The sequence below is a fragment of the Urocitellus parryii genome, chromosome 15 (genome assembly GCF_045843805.1).
Source record: "Urocitellus parryii isolate mUroPar1 chromosome 15, mUroPar1.hap1, whole genome shotgun sequence".
In the NCBI taxonomy this organism is placed as follows: domain Eukaryota; kingdom Metazoa; phylum Chordata; class Mammalia; order Rodentia; family Sciuridae; genus Urocitellus; species Urocitellus parryii.
This window is the reverse complement of record NC_135545.1, coordinates 14,917,926-14,930,476: the sequence shown is the minus strand read 5'-3', so window position 1 is coordinate 14,930,476 and position 12,551 is coordinate 14,917,926. Positions and strand designations below refer to the sequence as shown.

The 12,551-nt window shown below is 35.5% G+C and overlaps 1 protein-coding gene across 1 annotated transcript in view; it reads left to right on the top strand.

The window, feature by feature from the left end:
• LOC113199247 (uncharacterized) overlaps positions 1-12,551 on the top strand; it is a 39,747-nt gene that overhangs the window by 11,807 nt on the left and 15,389 nt on the right. Inside the window, exons 3-5 of the mRNA XM_077792851.1 lie at positions 3,045-3,131; positions 4,404-4,536; positions 6,077-6,172. Of these exons, the coding sequence (XP_077648977.1) occupies positions 3,123-3,131; positions 4,404-4,536; positions 6,077-6,172 (238 nt within the window). The 5' untranslated portion in view covers positions 3,045-3,122. The remainder of the gene's footprint in view (positions 1-3,044; positions 3,132-4,403; positions 4,537-6,076; positions 6,173-12,551) is intronic.

Sequence of the window (12,551 nt, the reverse complement as noted above, 5' to 3'; positions counted from 1 at the left end):
TAAAAATTTTTTTAAAAAAGGTCCATCAACAATTAAAAGCTATATAAAAAAAATTCAGGTGGATTCGTTTTCTTTTTGTTCTCCAAATTTCTGTTTGGATATGAATATGTTTGATTTTCTTTGCCTGAAGGAACAGCCTTAAGCCTTCCTTCTTCAGATACTGACAGAGGACACTGAGATAAGTCCTCCTTCACAGTGGCTATTTTTAGTTGTCAATTGACCTTTATTTTACTTATTTATATGTGGTGCTGAGAATCAAACCCAGTGCCTCACACATGCTAGATAAGTGCTTTACCATTGAGCTACAACCTCAGCCCAAGAAACCACTTCTTGAATATTACTAATTTTTAAGACATACTTGCCTCACTTAGTAATTCATCAGAAATGTCTTTTCTTCATTTGTTGGTGTAGACCAATATAATTTTTGATAATAGCGTAGTATGCCAGTATATACTACAAATTGTTGAAGAATACATTACTTGGCATTAGACATGTTTCCAGTTGTTTTATCTATCTATCTATCTATCTATCTGGTGCTGAGAATCGAACCCAGTGCCTCACACATGCCAGGCAAGTGCTTTACCACTGAGCCACAACCCTAGCCCATGTTTCCAGTTTTTTATTAAAAATTTCCTAAGTTTGGTGGTGTGGTGCACACTTATAACCTCAGTAATTTGGAGGCTGAGACAGGAGGATCACAATTTTAGGCCAGCCTCGGCAACTTAGCAAGACCCTCAGCAACATAGGAAGACCCTGTCTTATAATAAAAGATAAAAAGGACTGTGAATATAGCTCAGTGTATATAAGTATATATATGAATAAATAAATATATATATCTTCAATCCTAGTACACTCATACATTCATAGAAATGAAATTTTTCTAAACATATTATTGTGTGTACAATTTATGTATCTCTGTATTTTTATTTCCTTATGGTAAACTTCTACAAATGAAATGTAGTGTCACAAATCAGACATCTTATGCACCTGCAATATTTGTAATCTTGTAGTATTTGTAATTGGGGTGATTCAGTGACTAAAAATACTACTACTTTTAAAAGCTGACAATTCAACAAAGGACATAAACTATGAATAGGAGTAAGTATAATGCAGTATTCAGGTGCCATACTTTAGGAATTCATGGAAAGGTGGTATTGGTTGAATTCTGGTCATCATTGTAAGCTATTAACAAGTAGGACTGAGCCCATGGAATTTCTATGGAGTTAAGTGGAATTTATTATATAAGCTCTTAGCTTTTATTTATTTATTTATTTATTTTAAGCAATGTTAGATACAAAGAGGGGCTAATGGGATAAGCTGGCTAATGAGATAAGCAGTTGTCTGGAAGACATCATGGTTAACTAGCAAAATAAACACGCTTTTTAAATTCTAATTTGTTATATATGACAGAATGCATTACAATTCATATTGAATGTATTCTGTTTCTGGTTGTATACAGAGTAGAGTCACACCATTTGTGTCTTTATACATGTATTTAGAGTAATGATATCCGTCTCATTCCACCATCTTTTCTACCCCCATGCCCCCTCCCTTTCCCTCCCACCCCTTTGCCCTCTCTAGAGTTCATCTAATCCTCCCATGCTCCCTGCCCCCAACCCCATTATGAATCAGCCTCCTTATATCAGAGAAAACATTTGGCATTTGTTTTTTGGGGATTGGCTAACTTCGCTTAGAATTATATTCTCTAACTCCATCCCTTTAGCTGCAAATGCCCATGAGTTTATTCTTTTTTAATGTGGAATAATATTCCATAGAAACATGCTTTTTAAAAATTTTTCAACTTTTTTTTAGTTGTGTTGAACATAATACCTTTATTTTATTTATTTATTTTTATGGGGTGCTGAGGATTGAACCCAGGGCCTCACACGGGCTAGGTGAGTCCTCTAACACTGAGCCACAACTCCAGCCACTGAAACACACTTTTTCGCATGTACATTTGTGCATATGCACACATCTGTGTGCATGTGAATGTACCTACACATGTATGCTTTCAATTAGAGTGTGACAATATTATAATTATGAAATATACTTTAAAACAAAAAAATCAAGATTACAAATAAAAAAGTAATGGTAGCATAGAATTCTGTAACAAGACAGAACAAATTACTTTTTAAAAATGTTTTTCTAATTGTCAATGGACATTTTATTTATTTATATGTGGTGCTGAGAATCAAATCCAGTGCCTCACACATGCTAGGTAAGTGCTCTACCACTGAGCCACAATCCCAGCCCCCCAAATTACTTTTTGAATATATTACTGTCCTGTGACCTTGCTTGAAAGCTTGAAAGCAAGGTCACACGACAGTAATATACTCAAAAAGTAATTTATCATTACTGCCTTCTACTTCTTCTTCCTCTTCCTTTTCCTCAAGGTTGGGATTCAAACTCAGGGTCTCTTGCATGCTAGGCAAGTGCTCCATCACTGAACTACACTCCCTATCTATCTGTCTATCAAATCATATTGTGCATTCTACTTTTTTTATTTCTGTTGACAGTATATTTAAAATATTTTTCATATTCTTACATATATTTCCCTATTTGCATTAAATGACTATTTTATATTATTACATGTAGGTTCCATAATTAACTACACAGCTGGGTTGGACTCTATACAGAACCAGGCCCAAGCAATTTCTTCTGGGTTGTGTTGTCTTCCATATGTGATCAACTTCAGCTGATTCTGATGCCATAAGAAGTGTTAGTGTGGGTGATGTGGCCTCTTTCAGCCTTAGAGGATCTATTCATAGAAAGACTGAGGTCTAGATCAACCCCCAAGATGGGGATTTGTCCAAGAAACCTCCTGCTATCATGTCTGGATCTGGTTTCAGTGCAGAGGTGACTTACTTTGCAACCATCTTGTGGGCTTCCTGAGGTTTAGGGGACAGCTTAGATCCATCTTTTTGTTTTTTCCTAAATTATATGTACAGCTGTAGGATACTAATTTTGGAAGGAGCAATGGAAGAGCAGAAAGATCTTTCTGAACTATGTCATAATGTAACACTAAAACTTTCTTTTTCTTTCAGCTCTGGATGCTCTGGAGTTTCAATTCTTCTAGTAGTGGAACCCTGAGGAAAACTGATCAGGTCTTTCATTTTTAAAACATGACCTGTGTAAGTTGATTGTTTGTTTTCTTGCAATATTATTTTAGGTAAGATGGATTATTTTCATTAACCTAAATCTTCCTACTTAAGAAGATCTTCCTAGTTCATTTATCTGCTCTCCAGTTTCTCCTAATGCAATGATTTATGAAAGCAAATAACTCAGATTCCTCCCTACAAGTATTTGCTATCCAGTTTGTGTACCAGTTGTCCAATTTACTTATTTTTGTGTGCTTATTCTTCAATCAAATGTTGATAGAACAGTAAAAGAGTTAAGTCCCAGCAGGTAAATATAAGATTCCCTTATACGTCCCTAGTTTGGTGAATGTTGGCCCTATTTGAGTATAACAGGTAGACTTTGAAAAAATGCACGTATGTATTCTTATTTTAAAGGCAAATAAGAGGAAATTTGGTTATCACTTGGTCACAGTCTTATTATGTGATGAGATTTCAAGTCCTTTGAGGTTTTTAGAAAGGTTGGACATGTCACGACTTTTGTCAAGGAATTACTGAGTGACAAATATATTTATTTTGTGGTTGAATGTATTCTGTTGAATTTGGGTGACATTTATTTGATCATGAGTCATCCTATATCATTATATACTCAGACAGGGAAGTGTTGAGTGACAGATGGAGGATGGCAATGGGGGAGAACATTTTCCTATGGAGTAAACGTGGATTTCCTCTCCTGATTTCTAAAAGGACTTTGAAATTTTTTTCCACTTAAGTAGATAAACATAAAGGATGAATTAATTCTGAGATATCCATAATAAAATGGATTGTTACACAGTAAACCCAAAATTTATCAAAACAAAGAAAATTGCCATTATGTGCTCTGAAATAATGATGAACTTGAGACTTGGGGAAATATCTAAGTTTTTCTGTAAAACCTTTTTTGAATATAGAGATTTTTATATTAAATTTGAGAAGGACATACCTTTTTGGTTCTTTTTATTTACTGTTAAAGGTAAAATAATTTAGAAATTTACATTTATTGTTAATTTATGCATTAGGCCCCTAGCAAATTGTGATTATGTCTAATACTTTATTGAATACAGAAACTTGAATTTTATTTCATCCACTGCTCAGCAAACCTAAATTGTTGTGGTTACTCCTAATACAAAGAAAGATTTGCCTGCAGCAATAGAATTCTTCAAGAATGTGTAGATACTCTGCTTTAGTCTGCTACCAGACTCTTAACTATATCACAGCTTTCCTATAAGGTGCTCTTCTCTTCTGCTTTATGAAAACGTTTTTTAAGTTTCATAATGCATGGGTCTGTAGTTTCAGGAATTAGTAACATTCGGGGATGTGGCCATAGACTTCTCTCAGCAGGAGTGGGAATACCTGAACCCTCTTCAGAGGGACTTGTACAGGGATGTGATGTTGGAGAACTATGGGAACCTGGTCTTTCTAGGTAAGTTTATTTGCTTGAAGTAATTTAAAATGTGAACTATGATATGTTAACACAATGATTTTCAAATCTCCCTAAGTTCTGCCAGAATGACAATGACACTGCAATTAAGCACCATCATTTTCTCCATCCTTCAATGACATTCACATCTTCCTATGACATTTATAATAGCCTATTTTCTTTAATATACAAGGGGCCAGGATAAAATTCTGCATATTTATTTAAGTAATAACCATGATTTCCATGTTTATTCCAAAAATTTCTATAGATGTGCTCTTTCATCCTTTGGTCCGTCTGCAAGGACAACATTTGATGAAGATTTCCTGATTTTTCTTTATATGAAAAGAGCCTCTGACTTATACAGTAGTGGATAGCATGAATAGTATTCGTTAAAACTGAAGAATCCTAGCCAGGTATGGGTGTTGCACACCTGTAATCCCAGTGACTTGGGAGGCTGAGGCAGGAGGACTGCAATTTCAAGGCCTGCCTCAGCAATTGGCAAGTCCCTAAGAAACTTAGTGAGACCCTGTCTCCTGACCCTCTCAAAATTAACTCACAAAAAACTAAAGTCCACATTTCATTTCCTGTAACCAATTTTTATGATTTATTGTTGAAAGTTTCAGTCCATGAATTTTGCACTTAATTATTGAATGAAGATTTTGTAAGTCAATCTGGATGTTTCTTGTTTTTCTCTTACAGAAAATGAAATACTTATAATTAGTGTTTATTATGTCCCAAGCACTTTTCTGGGAAAAAATGAATAAAATGATTCAGTCATAAAACAGCTACAACCTGGCCAAAATCATAAGACTGATAAATTTAAGAGGAAGAATTTGTGCCCCAGACCTCTGACTCCAGAGACTTTTGCATTGTTGAACTTTCTCGTAAGAGACAAAAGCTGGCTGGGCACAAGCCTGTAACTGCAGCAGCTTGGGAGGTTGAGGCAGGGGGATTGCAAGATTGAGGCTAGCCTCAGCAACCTAGTGAGGCCCTATCTCAAAATAAAAAAAGAAAAGGTCTGGTTGTAGCTCAGTGGTAAAGTCCTCCTCAATTCAATCCCCAGTACCAAAAAAATAAAAAAGGAGAGAGAGAGAGAGAGAGAGAGAGGGAGAGAGGGAGGGAGGGAGGGAGGGAGGGAGGGAGATGAAAAAGAAACAGAACAGAGAGAGATGGAGAGGGAAGGAGAGAAAGAGAGAAAGACAGACAACTCCTGGCTGGGCACAGTGGTGCTTGCCACCTATATTCCGTTATTTATTTGGGAGGCTAAGGCAAGAGGATTTTCTGAGCCCATGAGCTCAAGGTCGGCCAGGAAAAAAACAACAGGACCCTGAAGACAAAAGAGACAGAGCCTGTGTGATTTTAAATTAAAATAAGATTTCACCATACCTGCCTCATTTCTTAAATCATTGCACCCCTCTTTTATTTGAAGTCTTTATCACTAACATTTAATCTTTAGTTCATTACAAATTTAACTAAAGCTCCAGGGTTTCTGTGACTTTGTTTTTATTTTTAATCCATGTGATGTTTCTTTTCTTGTAAGCAGGGCATTCCACTTCTAAGCCAGATGTGGTTGACTTATTGGAGCAAAGAAAAGAGCCCTGGATGTTTCTAAAGGAAGAAACACAAAGACAATACACAGGTATGGGAAAGGGGGAACAGTCAGGGCTGGTAACAACCTGTTTGGTTAGGGAGTCTACAACCTGGGTGTGTTGTAGACTCATGGAACATAGGTCTGTGTCCTGAGAGGAAATAAAGACCTTGGTGTGAGCCAGGGAAGGAACTTCAGCTTTTCCCCATTTATCAATCACCGTATTTTTCTTATCTTTCAAACCCATTTTCAGTGATGGGGCTCTTTTCCTGGGTTCAGTATTTTAACTATATTTTGGAGTCTACTTTTCAGTTCCCCTTTTGCATACACACAAACACATGTATCAATGCAGTGATAGTAAATAAAACTTAAAGGCCCTTGTTTCCAAGAAATTGACATTGCATTAGAGTGAATAGATATGGAAATAAACGGACAACACATCCTTTTCATATCTATCTCTCTCACATTTTTGTTCCTAACAATTTGTTGGAAGGAGAGCAGAGGCAGGGCCATTTAGATAAGGTGACTGACTGGGGATGATTTCTCTTAGGTGGTGGTATTTGAGAAGAGATATTATCTAGAGAAGAATATTCCAAGCTGAAGGAAGAGTTCAGAAGCCTCAGGGGTTTGTTGGGGCAAATCAGGAAAAGTAGATAGAGGGTAAGAGGGAGAGCTATGTGAATTAAAGCAGCATCAGATAGACCAAAATAGAGATCCTGAGAGTGACAAGAAATAAAGTCACACTGTTAGGAGAATCAGATCAGATGAGGAATTGTTGATTTTGAATTGTTAGTGATAAGAATGCTTAGAACCAATAATATAATTAGTTTTTCATTTTCATTTTAAGCCATTTTTTTAAAATATCAAATGAAGACAGAAAACAAATGTGTAGCTTAATGGGTTATAGATGTTAAACAACCATGTCACTATACTCAGGAGTTAAAACTTTTAAAAAACTTTTAAAAATACTCCACACACCTCTTTTTTTATTTTTATGTGGTGCTGAGGATCAAACCCAGTGCCTCATGCATGGTAGGCAAGTGCTCTGCCACTGAGTTATAGCCCCAGCCCAAGTTAAAACTTTTAGAAACTATTTTAATACAATCTCAGAGTTACAAAAAGGTGATGATAATAGCACACAAGATTCTCTACACCCTTCAAAGAATATACATATATGTGAATATGTGTTGTGTTTGTGTGTGTTTGTGTGCCAATGATTGAACCCAGGGACACTTAACCACTGAGCTATATTCCTAGTCTTTTTCATTTTTTATTTTGAAATGGTCTCAATATGTTGCTTAGGGCCTTGCTAAATTGCTGAGGCTCACTTTGAACTTGAGATCCTCCTGCCCCAGCCTCTGGATCACTGGGATGTGCCATGCCAGTCTGGAGATAAACTTTTGTAGTCAATTTTAGATGCTCCAAACATCTCCACCCAATCTCAGACTTCTCTCTCCTGCTAGGTGCAACCAGTATTGCTGTTTTTTTTCCACTTGTTTCTTTGAATGCTTAAAACCAATAATATAATTAGTCCTAGGGATGGAACCCAGGGCTTCGTTCATGCTTGGCAAGTACTTCCACTGAGCTATCCTCCTAGCCCCACTATTGTAATTTTAATAGTGATAAGCCTCTTCCTGTTTTTCTTCCTCCAGTTTTTATATGTCATTTAAGTCTTCTTTAATCTCTAAATTTCCTTTTCATCTTTCTCTCTCCCTCCCTCCCCCCCCCCTCTTTGTTCCTAACCATTTGTTTGCTCAAGAAAAAATATTCCAGCTGGGCGCATAGTACATGCCTATAATCCCAGTGGCTCTGAAGCTGAGGCAGAAGAATCCAAGGTTCAAAGCCAGCCTCAATCAGCAATTTAGTGAGGCTCTAAACAACTCAGTGAGACCCTGTCTCTAAATAAAATATAAAAAAGGTCTGGGGATGTGGCTTAGTGTATAAGCACCCCTGGGTTCAATCACTGGTAACAAAACAAAACAAAACAAAAAATGAAGCTTAATCAGATTTAGATTCAATTGTATTCTTCCCATTTGTACCACATCACAAAACAATGATAGTTCATTGCATTGACAATGCTAATATGATAGTTTAGGTAAATGGAACTTTGTGCCCCAGGTAGTGCTAAGAATGTGCCATTTTCTCTCTCTTTTTTTTTAACCAATAAATAATCTGCAGTGTGATACTGTGGGCACTGTATTTCCCCACAAGTATTCCCTAGTAATGACTGAAGCAGTTAAGATGGTAGTGACTTTTCTGTCATTTCATTCTACATTCACTGTCACTCTTTTTCTTATTTTTTTTTTTACTGTCATTCTTTTATGAAGAACTCTTGGTTTTTATTTTATTTTTAATTATTACAGACTTTCAAATTTTATTTATTATTTTAAAATTTTTTTTATTTTGAAATAATTTTAAATTTATGTAAGTATTACAGAGATGATATAGTTACTGTTTACCCTTCACTCAGCTTTCCCAATTATTAATAGCAATACATTTATCAAAACAAAGCATGTACTTGTATTCCTAGCTACTGTGGAGGCTGAGGGAGGAGGGTAGCTTGGACTCCATGCTCAGTGAGGCTTCCTCTGGGGGGGGGGGACATCTAAGCAATTAACATTTATACAATACTACTGGTACTAGTAAATGGTAGGCTTTATTCACATTTCATCAGTGTTTTTACTGATTTCTTTTTCTGATTTAGGACTTGATCCAAAATACTATTTAGTCACTATCATATTAGCATGTTTCTCTAGTCTTTTTCCAATCTATGCCAGTTCCATGGACTTCCTGTCTTTCATGTCCTTGGCACTTTCTGAGAGGATAGTTACTAGGAGGCAGAATATTTCTCAATTTGGTTTGGTCTAATAACTTTCTTATAAGTAAATTGTATTTTTGGTAATAATCCCGTAGAGAGAATGGTGTGTCCTTCTCAGTACATTATGTCAGTGGAGTGCCGATGTGTGTTATTACTGGTGCTCTTAAAACTGATCGTGGTAAATGGAGGTCTGTTGAGTTTCTTTGTAGCAAAATTATTATGTTTACCTTTAAAACTAATAAATATCTTGGGGGAGGTTCTCTGAAACAATATGAATATCCTATTTCATTTCCAACCCACTGACTTTCAGCAGCCATCAGAGTATTTTGCTTGCACCAGTTTTTACTTCAGTGTTTGCCTAATGGTAGTTTTTATATTTTCCTTTTTATAAGTTTATTAATTGGAATTCTTCTATGAGGAAGAACTCTTTCTTCTCTCTTTTCACTTATTTATTCCACTGTTTATATTGGTGTAGACTCATTGACGTGTATTTATTCCTGGGTTATAATCCAGTACTGTGACTATTTTTATTCAGCTCTGACCTTTGGGAGCTCTTTCAGGTAGGCTCCAGTGCTCTTTCAACTTGTACCAGCCTTTGGTGAGAAAGTCTTACTCTTTGGCACTATGGTTGTTATTCTAGGATCATATTTTTCTGCCCCAGCCCTAGAATCAATGACTTCTCCAAGGATCCCAGGTTCCTTTTATTGGAAACTGGTATTTAGAAATCCAGATCGAGACACTAGGTATGCTTATTGCTCCTGGGCTCTTTTAGCTACTAGGTTCTCTTCAGCTGACACAGCTGGGTAGTGTGTTACTATGTGTGGTGATGTGGCTAACTGTTTCTGAGTACTTTCCTGTTGTTTGAAAGCTGCAACACCAAAACAAGCTTTCTATGAAACTCAAGCTCCAAATCACATGTGTGAACGTCAGCCTTCATAGTTTGAAACACATTAAAGGCAGTTGTATTTCTTACCACCAAAAATGTTTTTTTTTTAGATTCATCATGTTCATATTGTATATATACGAAAGGAATGGCCCCACTGGCATAAAATCTAATCCTTTATCCAAATGCAATGAAAATAATTAAAAACTAGTCAAGGTTTTCCCGTGTTTAAATTAGGGCAAAAAGATAAGCAATACAATATTTTACCCTCCAATTTAAACTATAAGACTAACAAAAGTAAGGTGATTGGAAAATAAGGATAGTTTAAAAAAAATCTTTAAATACATGTTTATATTTTATTAATTTTTAATAAAAATTTCAGGTTACAATTGATAAATTAAAACATTGCAATGTCTATAATACATAATTATATACCTCTATAAAATATGTCCTGATCAGTTACTGATATATTTGGAAGCAACTGATTTTTGTCTGAAGATATCTTATTGTTACATCTTTGTTATTATGGTAATTGTTACAATTTTGAGTTGGACTTACTTGTTCTTAACTTTTTCTCCTTTTGGAATGTTTGAGGAAATATGCCAGAAAACCATTGGAGCTTTGAGTTTCCGTTTTCACTTTTCTTCTTTCCTTACATATATTTACATTTACTTTATAAGTTATTTTTCTACTTCTTTAACTGCTTCAAATATAATTGGATATAAACATACTACCATTAGGTTTAAAATCATTTCTATGTGAAAAGTTAGAAAGCATCTTCTTATATCCTGATTGGCTTTTTCCTTTTTCAGCTTTTTATTTTGAAAATTATTCAGCCAAGTGAGAATATTTTAAAATATACATAATTAATTATCCTTCACATAGACTTAACTTTGGTTATTAATAGTTTGCCTTACTTTTCTTTCTGTATATGCAACTATCTTCTTGGCCTACTTGATGGTAAGTAGCAGTTATCATTGAGTTTTATCTCTTCATTATGTCCATCTCTTAAGAATAAAGGCACATTCTTCTACATAACCACAATAATGTTATGATAGTAATTAAGTCTTACCTACTATAGAGTCCATATTTAAATTTTCACACTCTTTCTAAAATGCCACTTATAAAATTTGTTTAGGGGGCTGGGGTTGTGGCTCAGAGGAATAGCGCTTGCCTAACATGCGTGAGGTACTGGGTTCGGTCCTCAGCACCACATAAATATAAAATAAATATATTAAAAAAATTGTTTAGGGCCAGGCACAGTGGTGCACACCTCTAATACCAGAAGCTTGGGAGGATGAGGCAGGAGGATTGCAAGTTCAAAGCCAGCCTCAGCAATTTAGTGAGGCACTAAGCAACTCAGAGATCCTGTCTCTAATAAAATACAAAAGGGGATGGGGATGTTGCTCAGTGGTTCATTGCCCCTGGGTTCAATTCCCAGTACAAAAAACAAACAAACAAAAAAGCTTAGGATCCAATCTATGTTCATACATTGCATTTGGGTGTTAGGTTTTGTATCATACAACCATTTTTTTTCCCTGTGATTTTGACTTCTTTTAATGTGGTTAGTCCAGTTTTCTTGTGGAATATCTCCTTTCTAGGTTTGACTTTTCCCTTCGTGATTAGAATAAGGTTAAACATTTGTGCCATATATAGTTAAAGGGTGGATATAATTTTCTTTTAATAAACTTTTTATTTTTGAACAATTTTAGATTTATGGAAAGTCACACAGATAATAGAGATTTCTTTATAAGCTGTACCCAGTTCCATCATTGTTAGCATCTTATATCATTTAAGCACATTTGTTAAAACTAAGAAACTGAGGCTGGTACTAACTGAACTCTAGATTCTATTTGGATGTCATCACCTTTTCCACTGATGTCTTCTTTCTGATCATATATCCATTCTGGGCTTACCAAATTGCATATATTTATTTGGTTTTCCAATCTCCTCTGTTCTATGACAGTTTTTCCCCCAGACTTTCAATAGGTATTCTATAAAATATCCCTCAATTCAGGTGTGTTGTTTTTCTTATAATTAGACTGGAGATATAGGTTCTTAGAAAGATAGTAACAGAGGTGAAATGCTCTTCTGATCACACTATATCCAGGGTATATGACATCCATGTGACAACACTTGGATATCCTTTATCATTTGCCTAAGGTGTGTCTGCCAGATTTCTGACTTTTTTAAAAATAGTTTTTTAGTTGTAGATGGACACAATATTTTTATTTTATTTATTTTTATGTGATGCTGAGAATCAAACCCAGTGCCTCACACTTGCTAGGCAAGCGCTCTAGCACTGAGCCACAACTCACCCCAAGCTTCTCACTTTAATATTACTTTTTTCCTTTTCCATACTCTACTATTTATTTATTTTTAAAACTACTTTGTAGTGCCTGTTATTAAACCAGAGCTTCATGCATACTAGTTATGTGCTCTATCTTACAGCCACATCCCTAGCCCAATACTATAATACTATATTCTTTTTTTAAAATTTTTTTAGTTGGGCTGGGGATGTGGCTCAAGCGGTAGTGCGCTCGCCTGGCATGCGTGCTGCCCGGGTTCGATTCTCAGCACCACATACAAACAAAGATGTTGTGTCTGCCGATAAATAATAAATATTAAAATTCTCTCTCTCACTCTCTCTTTAAAAAAAATTTTTTTTCGTTATAAATGGACACAATATCTTTATTTTGTTTATTTATTTTTATGTGGTGCTGAGGATG